Genomic DNA, 27,862 nt, shown 5'->3' with positions numbered 1-27,862 from the left:
CAAGGACAAAATAAATATTAAATGTTCAATGACCCAAGGATCCCATAGAAAACATATATATATATATCTATAAATACGAATTACCACTGCCGTCGTCTGGTGTATTACACATCTCTGCAATGTTCTCCCTTCTCCTTCTCCCTTCCCTTCTCTTTTTTCTCCCCCCCCCCCCCCCCCCCCCCCTGTTGAAGTCTGTGTGTGCTTTGGGTGTATGTGTGTGTGTGTGTGTGTGTGTGTGTGTGTGTGCGTGCACGCGATTGCATATTCGTTCTTTAGTTTAGCGTCTTTTCACTATCAGTGATATTAGACAATTTGTGTGTGTGGGTGTGTGCGTGTATGTGTGTGTGTGTGCTGCGCATATGTGTGTGCGCATGCATGTGTGTGTGTGTGTGTGTGCTGCGCATATGTGTGTGCGCATGCATGTGTGTGTGTGTGGGTGTGTGTGCTGCGCATATGTGTGTGTGTGTGTGTGGGGGGGAATGTGTGTGATAGTGGGTGTGGGTGTTTGTGTGTGTGTGTGTAGGGGGTGGGGGGTGTATGTATATATGTGTGTATGTGTGTGTGTGTGTATGTGTGTGGTGCATGTGTGTGTGTGTGTGTGTGGTGCATGCATGTGATAGAGAGTGACAGAGAAGAGAGAGACAGTATGTGTGTGTGTGTGTGTGTGTGTGTGTGTGTGTGTGTGTGTGTACTCATGCGTGCAGGCATGTGCAAAAATTTAGCAAATCAACTGACTGCCGATCAAGAGGAAAATAAGTATACAGTAATTCATGATACAATAATATCAAAGTCAAACCCAATGCAACACTAGAAGTTTATTCAAAGACACTTAAAATATCAATGATGTAAAAGGTGGTGGAACTGAATCAATATTTATTCATGCATGCATGTGCTCATGCACATGGGCACAGCGCTTACACACATATGCACACAGACACACATAAATCAGTTATGTTAAAGATGATTTTTCAACAGAAATAATGAAGTATTTCATTCCTCTTTCATAGATATCTCTCTATCCGTCTGTCTCACTGTCTATCTAGAATCTCAAGTGCTATCTTATTATCTACCTTACTATCTACCTCACTATTTTTCTGTCTATCTGTCTGTATGCATGGATATAGATCACTTCAGTTGCTGCTATCTCTTTTTGCAGGCATCTATCTATATATCTATCTACCTGTATATATATGGTTATGGATCCCTTCAGTCATTGCTATCGCTTTTTGCAGGCATCTATCTATCTATCTATCTATCTATCTGTATACATGGTTATGAATCACTTCAGTCATTAGTACCACTTTTTGCAGGCATTCCAAAAATAATCTTATTTAAGGCATCATGACCTTCTTCTTCTTCTTCTTCTGCGTCCCTCGTATGCACACGAGTGGGCTTTTACGTGTATGACCGTTTTTACCCTGCCATGTAGGCAGCCATACTCCGTTTTTGAGGGTGTGCATGCTGGGTACGTTCTTGTTTCCATAACCCACCGAACACTGACATGGATTACAGGATCTTTAACATGCGTATTTGATCTTCTGCTTGCATGTACACATGAAGGGGGTTCAGGCACTAGCAGGTCTGCACATATGTTGACCTGGGAGATCGTAAAAATCTCCACCCTTTACCCACCAGGCGCCGTCACCAAGATTTGAACCCGGGACCCTCAGATTGACAGTCCAACGTTTTAACCACTCGGCTATTGCGCCCGTCATTAGTACCACTTTTTGCAGGCATTCCAAAAATAATCTTATTCAAGGCATCATGACCGAAACAGCTTCTGTGGTCAACACACACACACACACACATATATGTATATATATATATATATATATATATATATATATATATATATATATATATATATCTACATGCACCACTGCCTCAGGCGGGATTAGGTTTGCTCTGTTTTTAGTGGATTAAGCAATGCCAGGACCAAGCAGGTCATGCATTTCATGGGCCAACGGTCCTTGTAACCACAATATCATTATCCTGCTTTTATGATTCTCTTGTTGCATGTACTGTAGGAACTAGGAAGTCTCCATGAAATATCCGGAAAATCACAAAGATAAGATCAGTGTTGTTTATTGCATATTGATATATATATATAATACATATATACAGGTGCACATTCTGACAGTATGCATATATATGTGCACAAATGTACACACACACGCATGTGTACATACACTCATATGACTTAATGAACAACCACAAACACATACACACACATAATCATGCACATAATGCACACATGCACACACAAACACAAGTAAACACACACACACACACACACACACACACACACACACACACACACACACACATATATGTAAACACACACATATACTTTCTTTCTTTTTTTGTGTGATATTTTTTTCCATTTTTCTTTCTTATAATATTTAAAGTTAATGTGAAAAGACATTAAACGAAAGAACAAACACATGCACACATATTTGTACACACAGAAGCACAAACACCCCACTTCCCCACCATGTTATTTACACTAAAATAAAAAAAAAACCCAAACACACACAGTATATATGCCATGACAAAAGGCTGAGACTGAGAGAAATACACAGAAAAGTTTATCCATGAGCATTTTTGCAACAAAAAACAACAACAACAACAACAAACAAGAGAGGCAAGGCCTTCAAGACTCACTTGTGATACACTTAAAAAAAAATCCAAGCTTTATATATATTGAGTATAATTTCAAAATGTAATGTTTAAGATGAGAAAGATCAGTTTAAAGCAAATTAAGTCCCCTAGCATTATTTACAGAGTAATTTCCCTTCTTTACAACTGCACCAAAACGTTTGCAAAATAAATAAAACTTCCATGCTTAGCAAAAGAAGTTCCTGTTTGAACAAAAAATGATAATAATGACTGCTCTTGTTGTTGGGTCAGAATATCAGATCAAAGTGCCGTGTTTAGAGAATAGAAAAAATATAAATATAACAGTAAATGCAGTTTGCATATAATTAGGCTTCATTTTTAAAATTTTTTTGTGCCCATCCCAGAGGTGCAATATTGTTTTAAACACGATGACTGGAAAGAACTGAATTTTTCCTATTTTTATGCCAAATTTGGTGTCAACTGACAAAGTATTTGCAGAGAAAATGTCAATGTTAAAGTTTACCACAGACACACAGACAACCGAACACCGGGTTAAAACATAGACTCACTTTGTTTACACAAGTGAGTCAAAAAAACAACAACAAACAAAAACAAACAACATTCAAAAAAGAAAGAAAGAAGATGATGATGATGATATGGAATAATGGATACTTATATACTACCTACCCTCAGTCAGAGACGAAGCTCTAAGTGCTTTACAAACACAGAGTCATTTGCGCAACAGGCTGCCTAATTGGGTGGATTTGACAGACCAGCTGACGGGCGCATTAGCCGAATGGTTAAAGCATTGGACTTTCAATCTGAGGGTCCCGGGTTCGAATCTCGGTGACGGCGCCTGGTGGGTAAAGGGTGGAGATTTTTCCGATCTCCCAGGTCAACATATGTGCAGACCTGTTAGTGCCTGAACCCCCTTCGTGTGTATACGCAAGCAAAAGATCAAATACGCACGTTAAAGATCCTGTAATCCATGTCAGCGTTCGGTGGGTTATGGAAACAAGTACATACCCAGCATGCACACCCCCGAAAGCGGAGTATGGCTGCCTACATGGCAGGGTAAAAACGGTCATACATGTAAAAGCCCACTCGTGTACAAGTACGAGTGAACGTGGGAGTTGCAGCCCACGAACACAGAAGAAGAAGAAGAAGAAGAAGACAGACCAGCTGCCACTGGAAGCTCATCATTGGTTTCCTGTGTCATTCAATCAGTTTTCAGTCACGCACACATGTACACACAGTCACACAGACACAGAGAGACAAACACACAGAAATCACCTTCATTCTTTGTGCGTTCTCTCTGCAGTAGCAGCATCTGTTTCTTGACAAACTTGATCAAGTCTTCTTTGGACAACGACTCCAGCTACAACACACAAATTGGAGCATTCATATATATACATGTATCATATCATATGCATAATCATGATGATGCTAAAAAAAAAAATTTAAAAAAAAAGAAGAAAAAAGTGTTTCCTCATTTTAAACTTACTAATAAGATAAGTAATATTGAAAACAATACTGATGATGATTACAATAATAACACAAATACTACCACCACTACAACTACTATTATCTATAGTAACAACAGCAACAACAACAACAACATCAATAAATGAATAAGAAGAAGAAGAAGAAGGGAAGAAAGGGAAGAACTCAAGAAGAAGAAGAAGATGATGATAATGATGATGATGATAATGATGATGACAATATTAATATTAGTAATAACAACAACAATAATAATGATGATGATGATAACAATAGTAATATGGAGAAGGTGATGATGATGATGATGATAACAGTAATATCACTAGTAGTACCACTTATACTAACACTAGTACCACTTATACTAACAGTAAAATTCAAAAGCGATGATGATCATGATGATGATGACGACGACGGTGGAGTAACTGTGTAGATGATATCATATTATCATCAATGAACTCAAGAGAACTCAAGAAGAAAATCACCACCAAAGATACAAATTTTGTTAAAATGAAATTAGGTAAATGTATTAATTATACCGCAGTTCAATGACTGACTGGTCGTCAAGTGTACTTATACTGTACAATTTGCATTTAGTTTTGATTTCTGTCTATGTATATGAATGTGTATTGTGTGCGCGTGTGTTTATTTAAGTTTGTGCCTGCCTATGTGTGCGTGTGTGTTAGGGTAGTTGTTAGATACACATGTATTGTTAAAATGTATGCACGCAGTGTGTGTGTGTGTGTGTGTGTGTGTGTGTGTGTGTGTAAAATCTCAGACTGCTTATCATTATGTATGTGGTCTGTAGCAAACAAGCATCATACACAAGGGTGTTTTTTCTTGTTTTTGTTTGTCTTTTTGTTTGTTGTTATTGTTTTTAATTTTATATATATATATATATATATATATATATATATATATATATATATATATATATATATATATATATTTCATATGCAAGGTTGAACAGGACAAGTGGACCCTTAGAAATTTAACTTAGGGTTGGTGTGTGGACCATAAGAATAGAAAGGGTTAAAGTGTGAACTTACCTTAGATCCAGCCGGAGACTTGCCTGCTGATTCTGCTTTTGGCTCATCCGCCATGATTCACTTTTTTTGTTTCTTTAACCTGCGTAAATTAAAAAAGAAAAAAACAAAACATCAATCAGTTTGTGAGCATCGTGTCAAAAAAGGTTTATTTGTAACTTTCAGTTTGAAAACTCAACAACCAAATCAACAAATTTGAATGCTAGTCTAGCTGTGAGTGTAACATGATTTTAATTTTTATCTTTTTGGTGGACTGTGTGTGGGGTGGGTGGGTGTAGTGGATGTTGGGGATGCATATTATCAATGATTTATTCAAATTATTCTTATTCTGAAAACAAACCGCAATCCAACCAATTAAAATAAAGTGTCAACAGGACAGGAATTATTATTAAATTACAGCATGATTTGTTATCATGAATCTGCGCAGAAAGCTAATCCACATCACATAGACAGCCCTTCGCTAGACATGTAATAATATTGCTTTCAGTGATAATTTAAGGTGGATGAACTGACTGTCACTGTGTCTGTGTGTGTGTGTGTGTGTGTGTGTGTGTGTGTGTGTGTGTGTGTGCGTGTGTGTGTATGTGAGTGAGTTTGTGTTTGCGTGTGTGTTTGTGTGTGTATGTGCGTGTGCGCGAGTGTGTGTACACTGTGTTCATCAGGATCAGGATTTGGGGCGTTGTTTTATACAACTTAGCCATTTTTGGCTTTTTATTCCACTTCAAATTTACTCCTTTACATTGTTGGTCAGGTCGTTGACTAGCTCAGTCATTTTATCCATCAGTCATATTTCGCTTTTGTCAATAACTCGTGTTTATCTATGAGGTTCTTAAAAGTATTTATACTAGATGCACGTTTGATATTGTTTGTTAATTTATATGCGTATACCCGTGCTGTAAAGCATCATTCCTGTAGCAAATGAAAAAAGAACGAAGAAAAAAATCAATTGATTAAACTCTGTGGGTTGAATGACATCAATATTTCATTGATAGATTTCTGTTAAACTTATGCTTTACTTCTTGAGACACTCGTGGGTTTTACATGCATCCAGTAGCATTAACAACTGAACTAGAACTTGTTTCCTTACCTGCTAATTAAAGATGTTGAAGCATCATCCGTAACTGAAAACAGAGGTAAACAACTCCTTAGTTATATCCGTCTGCTCGACATTTGGGTGGGTTGCGTGTCACTGAAGATATGCAGAGTTAGCTTTCCCTGACCTGCTGGAAGGGTTGTATCCCATATAAGATTAAAGCAATTAAATCCTTTTCTGTGTAAAATATGTAAAAATGAGCAATATCCTCACAAATAGATATTATTTTTCCTTGTACGACAAGTAGGAAGACTGTAAAATCTTAGCAAAAGTTTGTAAAACAACGTTTTCGACAAAGGGAAGAACCGGATATTGATATTTCCTAGTTGGTAACGCTAGCTTTATCTCATTTTCAGACCAATCAGAATAACTCTATATTTAGCGGTCTCGTGACCTGAACCAGTCATCTGCACAAGACGCCCTCACTCTCATCGAACACAAGTGGACGCAAACCGTCTTGTCCCCAAAGTTATCAAGAGAATCAGAAATCAAAATGACGGAGGAGGAAAAGGCGCCGCTTGTTGAATACAGCGATGAAGTGGAGCTCCACCCAGATCCTGGTTGCTCAGGAGGGCTGTGCAATCCTCGCAACTGTGTACACAGATATTTTCCGGTGTTGTTTATATTGTGCTTCCTGAGCTTTGGTAAGTTTCTCTTTATGGCGGCCGATCAGCTGATTTTAACTGACATTTAAAGCACAAGGAGGCATTGTCTGAAATTTGCTTTCGTACTCTCACATCATAATTAGAAGCGCCCATTGTTATGAAGCTACAATGATGTTGATTCCAGTTCAGAAGGTTGACAAAGACTTCCAGATATAAGAGACGAAACGGGCTTCAAGTGAATGTGCGGTGTCACATGTGTGTCTTGTGACACACGCACACCTAGCAGACCTGTTTGATTTTCTTCACTTCGAGTCTGGTGGCAGTTATCAATACAGGCAACCAAGCATATTTTGTATACACTACCATTGCATTAAAAGAGCATTGCCAAGCTGCACCACTGCATGAAGAGCAATGATTTCTTAGATAGTATAGACTTAGACTGTTCAAAATAGCAGAGCTATGTGGACAAATCCACAGATGTTGGGTTGTTAGACTAAATATACACTCGTGTCATTGGACGCATAAAGCAGTCAAGGTGCTCTGTATTCCAAGGTCCTGAGACTGGTTGCTGATGTCAACTGAAGAAAAGTCTGAATGTTATTTGTTAGACTTAGAGTCTGATAATTTCTATCCAAGCCATGCTTGGTTTACAAATTACAACCACCATAGTTAATCTGATTATTTCTATCTAAGCTTTGCTTAATTTACAACCACCATAGTTAAAGATAGTCTGGTGATTTCTGTGCAACTGCAAGCCTTGCTTAGTTTACAACCACCATAGTTAAGGATAGTCTGATGATTTATATCCAAGCCTTGCTGAGTTGCTTAATTTACAACCACCATAGTTAAGGATAGTCTGGTGATTTATATCCAAGCCTTGCTGAGTTGCTTAATTTACAACCACCATAGTTAAGGATAGTCTGATGATTTCTATCCAAGCCTTGCTAAGTTGCTTAATTTACAGCCACCATAGTTAAGGATAGTCTCATGATTTCTATCCAAGCCTTGCTTAGTTTACAACCACCATAGTTAAGGATAGTCTGATGATTTCTATCCAAGCCTTGCATAGTTTACAACCACCATAGTTAAGGATAGTCTGATGATTTCTATCCAAACCTTGCTTAGTTTACAACCACCATAGTTAAGGATAGTCTGATGATTTCTATCCAAGCCTTGCTTAGTTTACAACCACCATAGTTAAAGATAGTCTGGTGATTTCTATCCAAGCCTTGCTTAGTTTACAACCTCTATAGTTAAGGATAGTCTGGTGATTTCTATCCAAGCCTTGCTGAGTTGCTTAATTCACAACCACCATAGTTAAAGATAGTCTGGTGATTTATATCCAAGCCTTGCTTAGTTTACAACCACAATAGTTAAGGATAGTCTGATGATTTCTATCCATGTAGAGTTGAGTTTAACGACCTATCGGCTTCACACCCTTAAGGTCAAGTTGTTCGTGGCTGTGGTCTTTTCCATGGGGGTGTGACGTGAAGACAGTGGTCCTGAGGTCTTGTTCCAGGAGGGTCCTTGCTGTGTGCTGGCCACCACGATGTCTGTGGTCCATTCGGGTGGTGGAGTCCTGGTTGTCAGTCTGAGGCTGGTCCTCGCGATGTCTTGGATTTCTATCCAAGCCTTGCTTAGTTTAAGGATAGTCTGATGATTTCTGTCCAAGCCTTGCTTAGTTTACAACCACCAAAGTTCATGGCAAAGGATCTGGATTGGTGTGTGGTAGGTGCCACAACTGATTTTTGTTGGAGTGGAAACTGGGGCTGCGCATTGAGATTAGTCTGAGAGATCCTTTGTGAATCTTGACATGACCGGGGTCACAAGGAATATGGGTGGGTGGGGGTGGGGGGATAGTACATAACAAGGTACAAACATAAATCGAAAATCGTACATCCATTCAGCAGTGTTGTCAGTCCTTTGATTTTTCTTTTTCTTTTTTCTTCTTTTTTTTGTGTGTGTGTTGCTTTTTTTTTTCTTTTTTTTTATCCTTCTCCCTGCCTCAACAGTTTAATTTAGGATTGTTTTAGCAAGGTCATCAGATCTAGTACAGTAGTAGGCATCCTTCACTTACGGGAAACGATAGAGTTATGCTGAGGCCAGTGAGGGTGATATATTTTCAGTGCAGTGTCAGTTGTGCCACTCTGTGTTATAAATGTATTCACAAATCTGCCCCTTCCTATCTCTGCGGCTACCTTCACCTCTACACTCCATCTCGCTCACTACAATCAGCTTCGGATCCACTCTGTTTATGCATACCCAGATTCAAACACTCGACTGTTGGCCGCCATTTTTTCTCTGTCTCTGGACCTTGCAATTGGAATGAACTTCCTCTTTCGCTTCGTCAAGTCTCCACACTCAGCTCTTTCAAGTCTGGCCTTAAAACCCACCTCCTCCCAAAATAGCCTGCCTTCCCTGCCTCTTCCTTTTCTTCAGTTTCTCCAGTTTTAGAGTTATGCATGTGTGTGAACGACTGGTGCGAAAGTCGCTTTGATTTGTCTCTGCACAAGATTCAGCGCTATATAAATACCATTATTATTATTATTATTATTAAACAGGCCTATTTGGGAATGTCAGTCTCTCCGATGCTTTGTGCAAAGTCTGGTGCTGGTCTGTCTGTTTGTTTGTCAAGACTTTGCCATTGGGCCTACCTCCTTTGTCATTTCACCTTTGACTGTTAGGCAAGTGTCACCATGATCGAACTTGGAGAGGCCTTTGGATGTAGTTTACATTTATTTTTGCTACTAAGTAATACTATTACTAGTAATACTGATAGAATACTAGGTGGGTGTTTTTTTTTTTCATTTGTTTTACAAAGCATGTAGTACTCAACATCAGCTGATGAAGGTCATAGGTCAGCACAGGCCCATGGAATAATGACTGTCACAAGTTTCAGGGAGAGTACTCTGGTCTATATCATGACTCGTGCATCAGTCTTGCAACTTGTCAGCGATGTACGATAGTCAGTCATGTCTGATCATGACCATCAGAACAGCAGAGGAGGCAACTGCTGTTCCCAACTGTGTGGGCTAGAATTTGACTGTAGTGGGAAGTGTCTTGCGTATGTTTAATTTTAATACCCCACTCTCTCAGACATTAGGGCTTTAGCCACAGTCAGTGTTAGAATGCTTCCCAAGGGCCAACTAGCCCCCGAGGATGTAGCAAAATCCAATGCAGTCATGCCTCCTAGTTAAGTTTGAGAGTCATAAGCCTCTGTCATAAAAGACCTAAGTTATAAAAGAGTGGCAGGAGAGAAAGCGATTGATCATTCAGATTGGTTTGCTGTTGGCCCAACTGTAAGCGTAATCAATTAATCATTTAATGTCACTTTTGTCAGTCTCTGATGTTTAACTTATTTCAAACCAAGCCTTATGAAGTAGCAATGACAGGCGCAATAGCCGAGTGGTTAAAGCGTGGGACTTTCAATCTGAGGGTCCCGGGTTCGAATCACGGTGACAGTGCCTGGTGGGTAAAGGGTGGAGATTTTTACGATCTCCCAGGTCAACGTATGTGCAGACCGGCTAGTGCCTGAACCCCCTTCGTGTGCATATGCAAGCAGAAGATCAAATACGCACGTTAAAGATCCTGTAATCCATGTCAGCGTTCAGTGGGTTATGGAAAAAAGAACATACCCAGCATGCACACCCCCAAAAATGGAGTATGGCTGCCTACATGGCGGGGTAAAAACGGTCATACATGTAAAAGCCCACTCGTGTGCATATGAGTGAACGCAGAAGAAGAAGAGGGAGAAGAAGTAGCAATGTTCACCATAAAGCAGCAAAACTCTGGAAAAGCCTGGTTCTTCCCTTTCGAACTGAAGTCAGACCCAACATTTCATGTTGTTTCTGTACACACACCAGCTCCCTGACACTTCCTTCACCTTGAAGCTGAATATCTTCCTGTATCTCGCAGGTGGTGGCCTTTTGTTGCTGTCAGTGGCTGAGTCTGTCAGCATACGCTGTATTCTTTTGTGTGTGTGTGGGGGGGGGGGGGGGGGAGGGATTGGTTTGTGGCATGCATGTTTGAACTTTGATACGTGGGCGACAAGGAGAAACTGTATTACTATTAGTGTACAACATTATTAGATGTTTATAAACAGTGACACACAGGAGACACACAGTACACACAGACACAGACACACACACACACACACACACACACACACACACACACACACACACACACACACACACATACACACACACATACACAGACACACAACACAACACAACACAACACAACACAACACAACACAACACAACACAACACAACACACACACACACACACACACACACACACACACACACACACACACACACAGTTTCAAAGTGTCACAGATGCTGTTGTTGTCTAGTTTTAATCAGTAAATTTAAAATTAAAATTCACGTAACTGAGACTAAAAGAGAAATCATGTAGTTATTGTAAATGTAATGGATGATTTCATGCAAACCACTCTGCTTTGAGAAATATTGATATGCGTGCCCTGTCTTTACTTTGGGCATGTTTGAAATAATTATGCGCACTGTGACAGTGGACTCGGTTAAAAATAAGAAAGTTGAATGTTTTCAGCAAACCTGTTTCCGTTTGCAACAGATCAACCTCAGTTGAAAGTGGAACTGAAGGCTCTTTGATAGGGTCATGCCGCAGTTCAGTTTTCGTTAACAACTTACGACCAAACGCAAAAATAAGGAACCCCTGCTTCACTCTTACTTTACTATATATAATATATAATATCTCTTTTCTTTTTTTTTTTTTTTGATAACAATGCAAAAAAAATGCAAATTATGTGAAAGTTAATGTGTTTGCAATCACCGGGTACAGGCAGTTTGTGAGACATGAAAAAAAAAAAAAAAAAAAAAAATTCTGTCCTTGCAAGAATCATGGTTATTTTCAGCAAACATAACATACCGCAGATCCGCACACGGACATGTTTGCTTTTGAAATGTTGTTGAGGCAGTGTGCTTACAAAACGTTGATTGAAGTGCTCAGCTCTATTCATGCTGCACAGCAATCATCAGTGTAACGCATGTACTTGAATATATATGTATTCAAAGAATGACAGCAGAGGAAATGTTTACGAAGAAGAAAAAAAAAATCAGTGAATGCCTCCTCAACATTTTTCAAAGTTATTCGAGTACGTCATGATGTTACATGACTTGTGTAGAAGGCATAGCTTGAAAATTTCCAAATCACTGTGCTGTCGGAGTAAGTGCTTTGTTGTTTTTGATTTCTGAGTATTTTTATGTGTGTAATTTCTCATTTTCTGAACATGCACTGCTACACTTATGGTCACTTAACATTGTCATCACATAATATTTTGATAATGATAATGATTGTGGGCATTTATAATGCATTCTGCATCCTTAGCGCAAGGACGCAGACTGCTGTTGATGTCAGTATTTGGGGATAATGGTTGAAAAAATACCCTAACGTTTGATGATCAGTTAAGACACAGGGCACCATGAATTAAATCTTACTACCACAAGTGGTGGTACTGGTAACAGCAAGGCAAGCAGAATGTGTCAGTGATAAAGTGCGCACACACACACACACACACACACACACACACACACACACACATATACACACACACACACACACACACAGTCACACACAATGTGGACAGACATTCAATTGAAACTGAACAGATCAGAAGCGAAACAGACAGATTATCGCAAAGGCACATAGACAGACAGACAGACAAATGATAAACAGAGAACAGCCAGCCACAACACTACACAGACAGATATATATACACAGACAATAGATAAACAGACAACGACAAAAAATAACACAAAAAACAAAAACAGATATAGAACACAGACCAACACACACACACACACACACACACACACACACACACTTTCACTTACTCATGCATACACAGTAATTCTCCCCCCCCCCCCCCCCCCCTCATCCCACTCGATTTTTTTCCTTCCCTCGTCTAATATCACTTACAGTGAAAAGACGTTAAACTAAAGAACGAACGAACACACACACACACATCAAAAAACAGTATCAACACCAAAAAAAGGAACAACTGTGAAAGTCTGTTTTGTTTGAAACGTCTGCCAGTCCCTTTAATTAACTAACTGAAACTAGTGAAAGTGTTCCCTTGTGGGATGAATCACGCTTCTCTGGGTCACAGGACATTCACAGGACACGCTGTCGGTAAATGATGATGTCACAGGCTGAACGTTAATCAGTATCAGCTTTGTTATCGGCTGCTGTGAGTGTTGTGTAGGGGTCGTCACTGTCAGTGTCAAGATGACACCTCTCTCAACTTGTGTCTGTATGTCAGTCAAGTACTCTGTGTGCATACAAACAACATAGTTGTATTCGTTACTTTTTTTTTAATTATTACTATCTACTGAAGATGAATATTGGTCAATGGCAGGAATGATAGACCTGTCTCTTTTTGCATACCATGATGCGTCTTTTTTTCTTGATACAGTTTTTTTTTTTTTTTTCTTAATTTCTGTTACGTATGACTACTATTATTACTATTACAGTATTAGTATTGATATTACTACAACTACTGTTACTTCTAGTGATAATGAAATAATGATACAACTACTATTACTTCTAGTGATGATAGGAAAAACAAATAAAACTGCATGCAGGAAAAAAAAACAAAAAAAAAAGAAAAAAAAAGAAGGGTAGCACTGTAGTGTGGTGATGCGCTCTCCCTGGGGAGAGCAGCCCGAATTTCACACAGAGAAATCTGTTGTGGTGAAAAGAAACACAAATATAAATGCAAATAAAATAATGATAAAAATAATAACAACAATAATGTAAATTGATAATGAAGATAATCATGATCATGATGATATTAATAGTAGTAGTAATAATGATGATGATGATGATCATCATCATAATGAATGTTAATAATATTATTAATGATGATAATAATATTAATGATAATAGTCATATTAATAATGAATGATAATTAATGGTAATAAATAATAATAATGGTAATTTAGATTGGGGCTCATTCCTGCCAGGCATGGAGCTTGTGGCATTTACAGTAAATTATTTTCTGTATGTATCTGACATGATGATGATGATGATGGAGTCTCCTGTCAGACCAACGGATGAGTAGACAGGCTGGCTTATCTGTCAGTGTGTGTCCTCATATTGGAGAAGAGGCCGATTCTGGATGCGCAGCACTTCCCACAGGTGTTGCAAGGGAAAGCGTCTCCAGAAGTTGAGCCCTGCTTCCTTCGCTCACGCTTCTCCTTAATGGCCAGCGTTCTCTTGTTTTCAAACGTCTTTATGCCACTAGAGCACAGCATCCTCCAGCGAGAGCAGTCAAGGGCATCAGTTTCCCAGGAAGCGATGTCTATGTCACAGGCTTTGAGGTTTGTCTTCAGTGTGTCCTTGAAGCGCTTGCAGGGTCTCCGTGCCACTACCCTTTCTTGTTTTCTTTCGTTTTTGAGTTTTTTCTGCCTGCAATAAATGTATTTGTTTTCAAATACATATATATATATATCCTAAATTTAATAGATAGCCAGGCAGGATATATATATATATATATATATTTTTTTTTTTTCCTTTCTTGTCTTTTCCCCCTTACACAGGAAGCTATTTCTGCTATGACAACCCGGCGGCCCTGCAAGACATGATGCTGAAGGACCTGAGCCTGTCGGAGAGCCAGTTCATGCTGTTCTACTCCCTCTACTCCTGGCCCAACGTCATCCTCTGCTTCTTCGGCGGCTTCCTCATCGACAAGCTCTTTGGGGTGCGCCTCGGGGCCATCATCTTCAGTGCCTTCGTCACCGTGGGGCAGGTAAATGATTGATACTGATAATGGTAATGATGATAATAGAATTTGAATAGTAGAATAGAATGTCTTTATTACCAAGTGTACCGGGGTCACAAGTAGAATAGAATAGAATATGTCTTTATTACCAAGTGTACCGGGGTCACAAGTAGAGTAGAATAGAATATGTCTTTATTACCAAGTGTACCGGGGTCACAAGTAGAATAGAATAGAATATGTCTTTATTACCAAGTGTACCGGGGTCACAAGGAATATTGAGGGGGGATAGTACATAACAAGATATGAACATAAATCGAAAATCATACCCAAACACAGATACAGTAGAAATTAGGATACATACAAGTGCATATCAATATAAAGACTTGTGCATACTCACACATGCATGGACTGCACACACACACAGACACACATGCATGCACGCGCGCACACACACACACGCACACACACACACACACACACATGCACGCATGCATGCAAACACACACACACACACACACACACACACACACACTCACACGCGAACTCTAACACACGTTTGAACAGAGGCTGCATATTAGTTATTACATGTGGATGGGGCTGATGACTAGATCTTCAGGTAGATGGTTGTTGATGTACGTTTATAGAGCGCCCTTTCTATCTAAGAGCTCAGGGCTCTTAACAGTTTACATGAAAGAAAAAGTAAAAAAAAAGTTACTTGAATCATGTCCATTCTTTCTGAAGTATCAGTATCAGTAGGTCAAGGAGGCATCACTGCGTTCGGACAAATCCATATACGCTACGCCACATCTGCCAAGTAGATGCCTGACCAGCAGCATAACCAGCAGGCCTTTAGAAAAAAAAAAAAAATTCTAATAAAAAAACCAACAAAAACAAACCCCCCAAACATAATAATAAAGAAAAAAATGATGATGATGATAATAATAATAATGATAATTATGATGATGATGATAATAATAATGATCATAATGATGATGATGATAATAATAATGATGATGATGATGATGATAATACAGCTGTCCTCCTCCTCCTCTTCTTCTTCGTTCATGGGCTGCAACTCCCACGTTCACTTGTATGTACACGAGTGGGCTTTTACAGGTATGACCGTTTTTACCCCGCCATGCAGGCAGCCATACTCAGTTTTCGGGGGTGTGCATGCTGCATATGTTCTTGTTTCCATAACCCACTGAACACTGACATGTATTACTGTTTGCAGGTTCTTTAACGTGCGTATTTGATCTTCTGCTTGCGTATACACACGAAGGGGGTTTAGGCACTAGCATGTCTGCACGTATGTTGACCTGGGAGATTTGAAAAATCTCCACCCTTTACCCACCAGGTGCTGTTACTGAGATTCAAACCAGCAACCCTCAGACCGAAAGTCCAACACTTTAACCATTCGGCTTTTGCACCCATCAGCTGTCACCCATTCTGATGACATGACCAGTCCAGCGTAGCTGTGCCTTCAGCAACAATGACTTGATGCTTGTCAAGCCAGTTTTGTCCAACACCTCTTGGTTTGTGATTTTGTCCTGCCAGAGAATGCCCATGAACATGCGCAATGATCCAGTATGGAACTGTTCTAGCAGTTTGATGCGTCGTCGATACAGGGTTCATGTTTCACATCCATGCAGTATACTTGGTGTAGTAGGAGCAGGCCTTCTTCGGTCATGGCTGACCATGGATAGAGTATATCCGACCTAATGTCTAATTGGGCTGTCTGCTTGGACCAAGCAGCGTCGCCTGTGACTGTAGAGACCGATGCGAGAGAGACAGTCTCTGTTGCAGCGATCACACATGTGTAAGCTGATGCTGGTCTGTTGGATGCCGTCCCTTTTCTGCGAGCTCGCTTTTCTGCTGCAGCAGCTGACAGTTTGTCCTCACCAGTCCGTAGCTGATTCTTGAGAGTGCTTCTCCAGTTGTTGCGGTCATCTGCAAGGTCCTCCCAGGACTCAGTGTTGATCTCAAGCGCCTTCATGTCACGTTTGCAAAAGTCTTTGTATCTCGGTTGTGGGCAGCTGATGCTTCTCTGCCCTGTGGCGAGCTCTCCATAAAGGATGTCTTTTGGGATGTGACCATCTTCCATGCGGCGAACATGTCCCAGCCAGCGCAGCCGACGCTGTCTCAGCATGGTATACATGGTCGGGAGGCCAGGGCGAGTCAGGACTTAAAATTTTTTTTTTTTTTTTTTAAACTTTTTTTTTAATGACTTCGTTGTTTGTCACCTTGTCTTCCCAGGAGATGCCGAGTATGCGCCGTAGGCTTCTCAGGTGGAAGGTATTGAGCCTTTTCTCCTGACGAGCATGTGGTCCACGCCTCACTGCCATACAGCAAGGTGCTGGTGTACAATGTGTTAAAACAATATTTTAATTACACATGCTTAACCGTGACCCACTAGTGCAGACTCCAGCAGGGGTCTGACATTCCTGCCGGAATGTAGGTCACGGTAGGTATGTTACTTAAACGTAATTTTAGATAGAAAATGTCCTGTTAAATTGACTGTGGATGTTGACAGGTGATATTTGCCTTTGGAGCTCTGACCAACACCTTTTGGCTCATGGGCCTGGCTAGGCTGATCTTCGGGTAAGTGTGATCTGTGTGTGTGTGTGTGTGTGTGATATGTGTGTGTGTGTGTTAGCGTGTGTCTGTCTGTTTGTGTGTTTTTTTGTTTGTGAGCGTCCATACTATGTTTGTGTGTATGTGTCTTGGTGTCTGTTTGTGTGTGTTTTTGTTTGTGACTGTCCATACTTTGTGAGTGTGAGTGTGTCTTGGTGTGTGAGTGTGCGTGTTAGTGTGTGTGTGTGTGTGTCTGTGTGTGTTTTTGTTTGTGAGTGTCCATACTATGTTTGTGTGTATGTGTCTTGGTGTCTGTTTGTGTGTGTTTTTGTTTGTGACTGTCCATACTTTGTGAGTGTGAGCGTGTCTTGGTGTGTGAGTGTGCGTGTTAGTGTGTGTGTGTGTGTGTCTGTGTGTGTTTTTGTTTGTGAGTGTCCATACTATGTTTGTGTGTATGTGTCTTGGTGTCTGTGTGTGTGTGTTTTTGTTTGTGACTGTCCATACTTTGTGAGAGTGTGTGTGTCTTGGTGTGTGAGTGTGTGTGTCTGTGTTTTTGTTTGTGAGTGTCCATACTTTTTTTTTTTTTTTTTTATCCGGACTTTCTTGGGTCGACCACCGTTTTATTTTGTATATAAATTACACAATCAGCTAAACAACATGGAAATAATCAAACCAGTACTTGGCACTCCATAATAACTATATGTCATAGTAATCAGTAGCATTTATGGAATAAGATTATACAACTTTTCATTTACGGATTTGAGTGTCCATACTATGTTTGTGTGGATGTGTCTTGGTGTCTGTTTGTGTGTGTTTTTGTTAGTGAGTGTCCATACTGTGTTTGTGCGTGCGTGTCTTGGTGTGTGTCAGTGTGTGTGTGTTAGTGTGTGTGTGTTTTGTGGTGTCTGTACCATGTTTGTGTGTGTATCTTAGTGTGTGTGGGTGTGAATGTGTTTATCACACCTGTCAACATTGAACTTATGATTATATTCTCCATTCATTTTCCTTCTAGAAAAACATTTACTTTCATATGCTTTGGAGCACGATTTTGATTTTTGGTGATTTTTATTCTTAGGGGTTGGTGATTATTTTGCACACACACACACACACACAAAAAAAATCACAAATAGTTCCAGAACTGAAAGGGTTAAGAACTTGGGGCAAGACCAAAGAAAGATACATGAAGCGATGAAGCGAGTGTCACATGGTGGGTGTTTGCAGTATCGGTGGAGAGTCCTTGGCAGTGGCACAGAACTCCTACGCGGTCAAATGGTTTCAGGGGAAAGAACTCAACATGGTCTTCGGTCTGCAGCTCAGTTTCTCGCGTGTGGTGAGTTTTTTGGGGGTTGTGTCCCCTTTTCTCTGTGTGTGTGTGTGTGTGTGTGTGTGTGTGTGTCACTGTGTGTGTGTGTGGTGTGTTGTGGGGTGGGGTGGTGTGGTGTGAGGTGGGTGTATGTGGTGTGGTGTGGTGTGTGTGTGTGGTATGTTGTGTGGTGTGGGGTGTGTGTGTGTGTGTGGGGTGTGTGGTGTGGTGGGGTGTGTGTGTGTGGTGTGGAGTGGGGTGTGTGTGTGTGGTGTGGGGGGTGTGTGTGTATGTGTGGTGTGGTGTGGAATGGGGTGTGTGCGTGTGCGTGTGTGTGTGTGTGTGTTTATGCAGGAATGTATGCAAGGCAAGAGGTGGCAGGATGGTTAAGATGCTCTTCTGCCATTACAGAGTCTGTGAAGCCTGGGTTCGAATTTCCACTCTCAATCTTTCTCCCAAGTTTGACTGGAAAACCAAACTGAGCGTCTAGTCATTCGGTTGAGATGATAAACTGAGGCCCCATGTGCAGCACGCACGTGGCGCGTTGAAAAAGAACCCATGGCAACAAAAGTTTCGTCCTCTGGAAAAATACTGTAGAAGAAATCCACTTTGATGGTTTACGCAAATACATGCACACACTTGAGGCCAAAGTGCATGGAGTTATACTGCTTGTCGGGCATCTGTGGTGTAGCGTTTATGGATTTGTCTGAACGCAGTGATGCCTCCTTGAGAAATGATGTTTGTTTTCACCATGGAAATGGGAGCGTTCTGAAAAGGGCGTAGTGTGGAAAAGTGGATCACTGCATGTCACCTTGATCTGGGAGCAAACGTTTTGTTTTGTTCAAACTGAGACAGCTGGACAGTACACCTACCCAAAATTCATCTGTATTTGTCATTTTGTGTGCGTGAAATAATATTGTGGTTTTGGTTAACTCACTCAGTACGGCCAGTCCTCTCTTCTCCTCTACACAACAGATCCCTCGGATGTCCAGTGGGTGTCTGAATGACCCAACCTTTAGCTTCCGTTGTCAGAATTGTGGTATTTTTTGTCAACATTCACGTCTTCAGTATAAGAGCCTTCCGCTTGAAATATTTTGATGATGGTAATTGGGGTGAAATGCTGTTAACGTCGTCTCTTTCACCGTTTGTGTGGAGAGAGTTAAAGATGCATGCCATCTCTTTCTCTTTGGATATCATTAAATTTATAAACTGTTATTACTGGTTTTCAAGGGACCATGGTGAACATAAACATTATGTGGTATGTAGCACTCTATGTTATAAATGTATTCACAAATCAGCCCCTTCCTATCTCTGTGGCTGCCTTCACCTCTACACTCCATCTCGCTCACTACGATCAGCTTTGGATCCACTCTGTTTATGCATACGTAGATTCAAACTCTTGACTGTTGGCCGCTGTTCTTTCTCTGTCTCTGGACCTTGCAATTGGAATGAACTTCCTCTTTCACTTCATCAAGTCTCCACACTCCGCTCTTTCAAGTCTGGCCTTCGAACCCACCTCTTCCCAAAATAGCCTCCCTTGCCTGCCTCTTTCTTGTCTTTAGTTTCTACAGTTTTAGAGTTATGCATGCGTGTGAATGACTGGTGCGAAAGCGCTTTGATTTGTCTCTGCACAAGATTCAGCGCTATATAAATACCATTATTATTATTATTATTATTATGATCCATGCTCAGATCAAAAAGCACTATAGTCTGTATATATACATGCACGCTCTTTTTCTTCTTTTCATTCTTCTTATTATTATCATCATTATTTATTATCGTTGTTTTTTCATTGTTCTTTTTCAGGGGAGCACAGTCAACATGAACATTATGCAGCCTATCTACGCCCTGATCGATGAGCACATTCACGGCTACAAGTGTTTGGGCATTGCTCTGTTTGTTGGTAAGAATGGAGATTAATCTCTAAATAAATCCCCCTTCAGTGCTGGGGTGAAGAACGGTAGAAAGTGGTGTTTCAAGTTCATAAAACAATATCCAAAAACAAAAAAAGACTAAAAGTGAGAAAAATAGTTCTGGAGATGTACCGCACTAAAAATACACTGTGTGAAGTTTCAGCCTTCCAGAGTTATTTCCCTTCTTCTGATGATGTCATCAGTGTCGTTACTGTGCGTGTACGTGATACGTTCTGTGGCACTCTTGGGGTTTTAATCAATGCTTCATTATTATTATTATTATTATTATTATTATTTCCAGAGTTATTTCCCTTCTTCTGATGATGTCATCAGTGTCGTCAATATGCCTGTACATGATACGTTTTGTGGCATTCTAGGGATTTTAATCAATGCTTCATTATTATTATTATCATTATTACTATTATTATTATTATTGTTGTTGTTATTATTATTATTATTATTATTATTATCGTTGTTGTTGTTATTATTATTATTGTTGTTGTTATTATCATTATCATCATTATCATTAGTAGTAGTATTGTTTTTGCTACAATTATAATCATTATTATCGTTACTGTTGCTTTAATCATAATCATATTTATCACGATTAATATTATTATTGTTCTTAGTAGTGAAAGTTAGCAGAAGGAGGAATATTGAGTCAGTGCTGTGTTATTTGTCATGATCATTGTAGTCTCCATTCGCTGTATCATTTTTTTTTTTAATCTTTTTTTTTTTTTTTTTTTAATCTTTTTCTCAAGGCCTGACTAAGCGCGTTGGGTTACGCTTCTGGTCAGGCATCTGCTTGGCAGATGTGGTGTAGCGTATATGGATTTGTCCGAACACAGTGACGCCTCCTTGAGCTACTGAAACTTTATCATCGTAATGATATAAATCCTCATTGTATCTGTCATTGAATAATGAATGTGATTAAATTTAGTGCATTTCATATAATTTGTTGTTGTTTTTTTTATGTAAGATGTAATAGATTTTTTTAGTATTATTAATCACTGCATCTGCTGTTGGCATTTGAATATAATTAGTACATTATTTTATGTAAAACAAGAAAATTGAACATGCACATACCCTCAAGCACATAACGTGCACAACTCTCTCTCTCTCTCTCTCTCTCTCTCTCTCTCTCTCTCTCTCTCTCTCTCTCTCTCTCTCTCTCTCACCACACACACTCTCTCTCTCACACACACACACACACACACACTCGTACACACACACACACTCACATGCACACAACACACACACATACTCACATGCACACAACAGACACACTCACATGCACACAACACACACAGACACACACACATACGCACATACACACTCATATGCACACACACACACACACACACACACACACACACACCCCTTCTCCCCCCCCCCCCCCCCCCTCCCCCGTAAAAAAAAAACAATTAAAAAAAAAAAAACAACTACCCCACAAAACACAAAAACAAACACACACATACAACAAAGAGACTCGGTCATTGACGCGTTCTCCCCGAAACGCCACGCAGGTGCGGGGATGTGCGTGTTCTCCTCGCTGTGTGCTCTGTTCCTGGCCTTCCTGGACAAGCGGGCAGACCGCATCCTGAACCGGGCAGTCAAGGAGGGTGCAGGTGAGTGGTTTGATTCTCCGTCAGTCATCGTAGTCAGTGGTTATAAATTTACGGTTGGGCTTTGGGTGAGTCCTGTCAATGTCATCAGTGTCGGCAGATTCATGGGGGGCTGTTGTTTGAGGGACGTGGTGGCGGTCTCCACTCTGGGAGGGACGCTCACTCAGTCTGGCTCCACGACTAAGCCATTATTGTCGTTAGTAGGGGGCTTAGTAGGTGGTGTCCGAAGTACGTTAAAACAGAACAGGCACTACCGAACACCACCGAAGTGACTCGGCAGCAGTGCAGGGTCTCTTCGCTGGTGTGTAGCCTCCAGGCGACCTAACATCGATGGTTCCCTGTGGACTGCCGACGTTGGAACTGCGACGGACGAACGCGGGTGTGGCCGTGTATGGGGGAATCTAAATGAGCGGCGTGGAAGTAATGCCACTGAAACGGCGCAGATGATGGGGCAGCAAAAAAAAAAAAAAAAAAAAAAAGGTTTAAGGTTGGGCCAGCAGCAAAGTGAGAGCTGTGTTATCAGTGGTTTCTCCAATGCAATGGGAAATCATTTACAGCTTAGTCTTTTGTGAAGGACTATGACTCTCAAACTAGGAGGCAAGATTGCAACTGGCTTTTTTTAGTGCTGCAGCCTTGGGGGCTAGTTGGCCTTTGGGAACCATCCCCAACGCCGACTGTCCTAAAACCCTCTTGGCCGAGAGAGTGGGGGGATGTAACTTGGGCAAGACACTCTCCACTATAATCAAATTCTAGCCCAGGTAGTTGGGACAGCAGTTACCTCCTCTGCTGTTCTGATGGTCTTAGTCGAAAACAGCTGACTATCATATGGTCGGTACTTACTTTTACTCATTCTACTACAGGAACCAGTTAACTCGTACCATAATTACTCTTCTTGTGGAAACCAAACGAAATGAAAATTTATTTTACCAGGGTAATGAGATAAGCAAAACATATGCTTTTTTTCAAAACTACTAGTCCGCTATGCAGAGAAATTGAAAGAAGCTGCGGCAAATAGCCTCCCTTGGTAGTTACCTCCCTTGTGTTACCGGAAGCAGTGTATGACCGTTTGCCCAAATCAGACTAAAATCAGTCGAAGTTTGTTTCATGTATACTGCAAAGACGTCTAAACCAATTCAGACATGTTTCATTTGTCTGAGTGTGTCACAAACTGTGTCTGAACCAGTTTCAAAAACATGTTTGCTTTAAATATCTGATGAACTGTGTCTAAACCTGTTTAGAACACGTTGTTTTTAAGTTTCTTGCAAACAGCTTGTCAGATACTTATAGCAACATGTTTGAAACTGGTTTAGACACACTAAACCAGTTTGAAACATGTTGCTTTAAGTATCTGACAAAACTGTATCTACCAGTTTGAAACGTGTTTGCATTAAGGCCAGACACAGTAGTGAAATTTTGACCAAAATCATGATTTTTTGTGATTTTCGTTTTTTGCATAATTTGCTTCTTCAACATCTAATCTTTATAGTCCATTTCACCTGGTACTATATTCACTTAAATAAAGCTTCAAACAGCATCAACATATGTGATTTCTTGTGAGTACAAGCACATCTCTTTCTTTTCCTGTTTTCTCAGTTTTGTGTTTTGTCTTCATAATGCTAATGCTCAAAAACTTTAAAAGATAGCATGTTCAAACTTTCTTTATGTATTCATCTTTATTATAGTGCTGTGGTTTGTATAGTACTAGTGAAAGAATGAATATACACTCATTTGAAAAACATTATGTCAAGGAATTTATACACATTTCAACAAAAAAATAATAATAAATGTATTTATTCAAATTCCAAAATACCACTGCACTATAATAAAGAACAAATACAAATAAATCAAATAAAACAAACAGAAATAACATATCTATAAAGGTATTTAAGTTTTAAGCTTTTAATTTTTTTGTTTGTTGGCCATTTTGGATTCGTTTCCATGGAAACCGTCATGACAGATTGCACAAAATGACCTTTTTAGACATGTTTAGTCCAGTGTCTTTGCATACCATGTCACAGAAAGCCATAAACTTCAAGTTTATTTCATACGTTTTTGTACTACCGTGTCTGGCCTCAAGTATCTTATGAACTGTGTCTAACCCTTTTTTTTTTGTTTTGTTTGTTGCAGAAGGTGAGAATGACGAGAATGACGAGAATGAAAAGAAATGGCTGTGGGATGACCCTGAAGCCAGCATTCATCCCTTGGGGCTGCCTATTTGGGTTTTTTTTGACAATGTTAGTTGTTGTTGTAGGGTTTAGACATGGGGCTGGATGACTGGTTGCCAGCTGTTCCTTTTCTAGGGTTTGTACAGGTTTTACAGGTTTTTAATTCACTCCGGACGATGGAACGCTATAGCGTTCCTGACGTAAGGTAGCATTCCGGACGATGGAACATTATAGCGGTTTCGACAGTTAAAATTTTTTCCACGTTTTCCTCATAGGGTAGCATAAAATTTGCACTACACCGGGCATTGCGAACGTGTCAAGGGTCGAATGGAAAGTTTCTTCATGAGATTCCTAACAACACACTCCACAGCGAGCCAGCGAGTTCAGGACCCCACACGACAAGCTAATCTGCATACGTATCAAAAATGTTGCAGGCGATACAGGTGGAAATTTTTTTTAGCAAACTAGATCATGACAGCGGCTTTTACCACTGCTGAAGTGATTGAAATGTTTCAAACTGAAGGTTTCGACATCGATGAGGATGATGAAGACGTTGAATAAAGTATCTGTATTGAAGAAAGCTACCAGCAAGTAGGTACTGATACTGATTCAGCTTCTGAAAGCAGTGAAGAGGGAGTGGGGGGGTGGGTGTTCACACGACGTGAGGAGAGGGGTCAGTGGGTCAAGTACAGTGAGTTTTATTCAGTTACTTTATGTTTTGTATTTTTTGTGATTTCTTTTCCTAACCCTAACAAATGGGTCATTTGTAGTTCATCTGTGTGTGTGTGTGTTTGTGTGTGTGTGTGCCGTGGAAGCTGCGATACGTAGACTAGAAATGAGTGTGTGGAGGAGGGGGGTAGAGGAGGTGCAGGGTAATGTGTGTGTGTGTGTGTTGGAGCTCATGTACGTTTATATGTAGTTGACTGTGCTTTCATATCTGTGAAACTGCATGTTTGGTGCACATCTGTTATGCATGTGTGGGTGTATGTGTGAATGTGTGTCTTCATGTTTTACATTTATTTGCTTATATATCATCATTGTTGTCTTATTATTTATTTATTTATTATTTTTGTTATTATTATTATTACTACTAACTTTTTTTATATTACAATTATTATTTATTTATGTAAGCTTATCTATTATTTATTCACCTTTTTTTTCTTTTTTTTTTCTCAAGGCCTGACTAAGCGCGTTGGGTTACGCTGCTGGTCAGGCATCTGCTTGGCAGATGTGGTGTAGCGTATATGGATTTGTCCGAACGCAGTGACGCCTCCTTGAGCTACTGAAACTGAAACTGAAACTTGTAGGGAAAAGCAAGGGAGAGAACTAGTCGTCCGGAGTGAGTTAACTGGCCTGCTAGGTGGGCACCACTGATAACCTTTCTCAGCCTGAGCCAGACTAGCAGTCGGGCAAAAAAAAAAATCCTGCTCACAAATCCCGTTTCGTCAGCTCGCTATCACGCATTGAACTGCTAGGGAAGGGACGTAACTGGAACTTCCATGCTCACAGGCACGCGAAGTTCACTCCAAAACTTGGAGCGATTGGTGTGTTGTTGTTTTGTGGGTTTTTTTGTGTTTTTGTTTTGTTTTGTTTTTTCTCGAGTTTTCGACATCGAAATGGAAAACATCACTGGCAGTGCTTGATGAAATTATGACAGACTCTGGCAGGGAATTTTACCCAGATAATGATGATTAGATTTATAACGTCGCCGATGATTTTTTTTTGGGGGGGAAAGTGAAGGAGAGGAATTTAGCGATTTGTGTTGGGAAAGAGGTACTTAACAATTTATGAAGCTTGTATTTGGTGTTTATTTGGAGAAGAGGTTCTTAAAAACTTAAAAAGACCATTATCAAATTCATTACGGACCAAGTATTGTTCTAATGTCAAGTGCATATGCTTTAGTAACCTGACAATTAAGCATATAATTTTTGACTGTAGCTTGATGAAGCCTTATGTACACGAAAGTGTGTCTTCACAAGTGACTGAGAACGTTGATGTTTTTGACTTTTTGCATTCATTATCAGTTGTTTCGCTTGTCAGTTTAACGACTTCTCTTTTACAAAGTCCTTTAAGTAATTTCCTGTAATTGTATTTAGAATTTTTTTTCCAATTTCACCCTCATTTGCCCAGTTTCCCTCAACCCTCCATTCATTCGCATCGCCCACCCTTTCTAACCGATAATACTCAAAATGCATTCATAAATACTTTAACAAAATGTCTTCAGTCACGTAGCCGTGTGTGACGGGACATTAAACAAAATTCCTCCTCCTCCTCCCCTGGTCCTTAACTTAATCTTTGTTAAGCCTTTGTTTAAAAAGAAAAAGAAAAATAATGTGTGAGTGTGCATTTTGACAACAACAACAACAATAACTGAAAAGCGAAATGTTGTTACACTCTGAATGTAATAGTATCTTACCCACATGTTTTGCTTTTTACATAATAATTGATGTGTGCATGGTGATAAGTGAAGGGTGTGTCAGTTTGTTGTTGTTTTTTGCTGATGGGCATTTTATTTTAAGTGAGCCTAAAGAAAAATTTCTGTTTTTGGTTGAAGCAGATAATAAAGTATTTTGAATTGAATTGAATTGAATTGAAATGTGTGTGGCGATGAACAGAGACGATCCGCATGAGGGACGTGAAGGATTTCCCGCTGACCTTCTGGCTCATCTCTGTCATCTGTGTGGCCTACTACGTCGCCGTCTTCCCCTTCGTCGGCCTGGGGCTGTGAGTGATAGAAAGAAAGAAAAAGAGAGAGAGAAAAGGAACGAACGGAACGAATGAACATGCTCTTAAAGTCAGCTCTGAGTTTGACTGTGAGCGACAGAAAGAAAGAGAGAATGACGAATGAACATGTTTTAGTTTAATCACAACCTCTTTCTCAAAGAGGTGGCTTGACTGTGAGCAACAGAAAGAATGAAAGAGAGAATGAACGAATGAATATGCTTGAAGTCAGTCACAACCTTGTAGTCAAAGAGGGCGTTTGACTGTGAGTGATAGAAAGAAAGAGAATGATTGAATGAAAATGCTTGAAGTTTGTCACAACTCCATACTTAACGAGGGTGTTTGACTGTGAGTGACAGAATGAGTTAACGAATGAAAGGAATGAATTTTGATTTAATCACAACTTCTTCCCAAAATGGGCGTTTGACTATGAGTGATGGAAAGAAAGCGAGAATGAATGAACGAACATGCCTTCAAGTCTGTCACAACCTCATACTTAACAAGGGTGTTTGACTGTGAGTGATAGAAAGAGAGAATGAACGAACGAAATGAATGTGTTTTAATTCAGCATTTCTGTCATCCATGTGGCCTACTACGTCACTGTCTTCCCCTTAGTCGGCCTGGGATGAAAAGGTCACAGAGAGAGAGAGAGAATGAACGGAACGAATGAACATGCTCTTAAAGTCAGCTCTGAGTTTGACTGTGAGCGACAGAAAGAAAGAGAGAATGACGAATGAACATGTTTTAGTTTAATCACAACCTCTTTCTCAAAGAGGTGGTTTGACTGTGAACGACAGAAAGAATGAAAGAGAGAATGAACGAATGAACATGCTTGAAGTCAGTCACAACCTTGTAGTCAAAGAGGGCGTTTGACTGTGAGTGATGGAAAGAAAGAATGAATGAACGAACATGCCTTCAAGTCCGTCACAACCTTA

At 40.1% G+C, this 27,862-nt stretch overlaps 2 protein-coding genes across 2 annotated transcripts in view; one reads left to right on the top strand and one right to left on the bottom strand.

The window, feature by feature from the left end:
* The window catches only part of LOC143275463 (uncharacterized), an 81,242-nt gene extending 74,897 nt beyond the window's left edge, over positions 1-6,345 (bottom strand). Inside the window, exons 1-3 of the mRNA XM_076579604.1 lie at positions 6,250-6,345; positions 5,166-5,244; positions 3,913-3,997 (exon numbers count right to left, since the gene is read on the bottom strand). Coding sequence (XP_076435719.1) covers positions 3,913-3,997; positions 5,166-5,219 — 139 coding nt within the window. The 5' untranslated portion in view covers positions 5,220-5,244; positions 6,250-6,345. The remainder of the gene's footprint in view (positions 1-3,912; positions 3,998-5,165; positions 5,245-6,249) is intronic.
* A 337-nt stretch (positions 6,346-6,682) lies between these two features.
* LOC143275509 (lysosomal dipeptide transporter MFSD1-like) overlaps positions 6,683-27,862 on the top strand; it is a 32,107-nt gene continuing 10,927 nt past the window's right edge. Inside the window, exons 1-7 of the mRNA XM_076579662.1 lie at positions 6,683-6,899; positions 14,445-14,653; positions 17,160-17,227; positions 18,422-18,530; positions 20,310-20,406; positions 21,943-22,044; positions 26,822-26,930. Of these exons, the coding sequence (XP_076435777.1) occupies positions 6,749-6,899; positions 14,445-14,653; positions 17,160-17,227; positions 18,422-18,530; positions 20,310-20,406; positions 21,943-22,044; positions 26,822-26,930 (845 nt within the window). The 5' untranslated portion in view covers positions 6,683-6,748. The remainder of the gene's footprint in view (positions 6,900-14,444; positions 14,654-17,159; positions 17,228-18,421; positions 18,531-20,309; positions 20,407-21,942; positions 22,045-26,821; positions 26,931-27,862) is intronic.

The sequence above is a fragment of the Babylonia areolata genome, chromosome 30, assembly GCF_041734735.1.
Source record: "Babylonia areolata isolate BAREFJ2019XMU chromosome 30, ASM4173473v1, whole genome shotgun sequence".
Classification (NCBI taxonomy): Eukaryota; Metazoa; Mollusca; class Gastropoda; order Neogastropoda; family Buccinidae; genus Babylonia; species Babylonia areolata.
The sequence above is the reverse complement of the archived record's forward strand: the minus strand, read 5'-3'. Positions and strand labels throughout refer to the sequence as shown.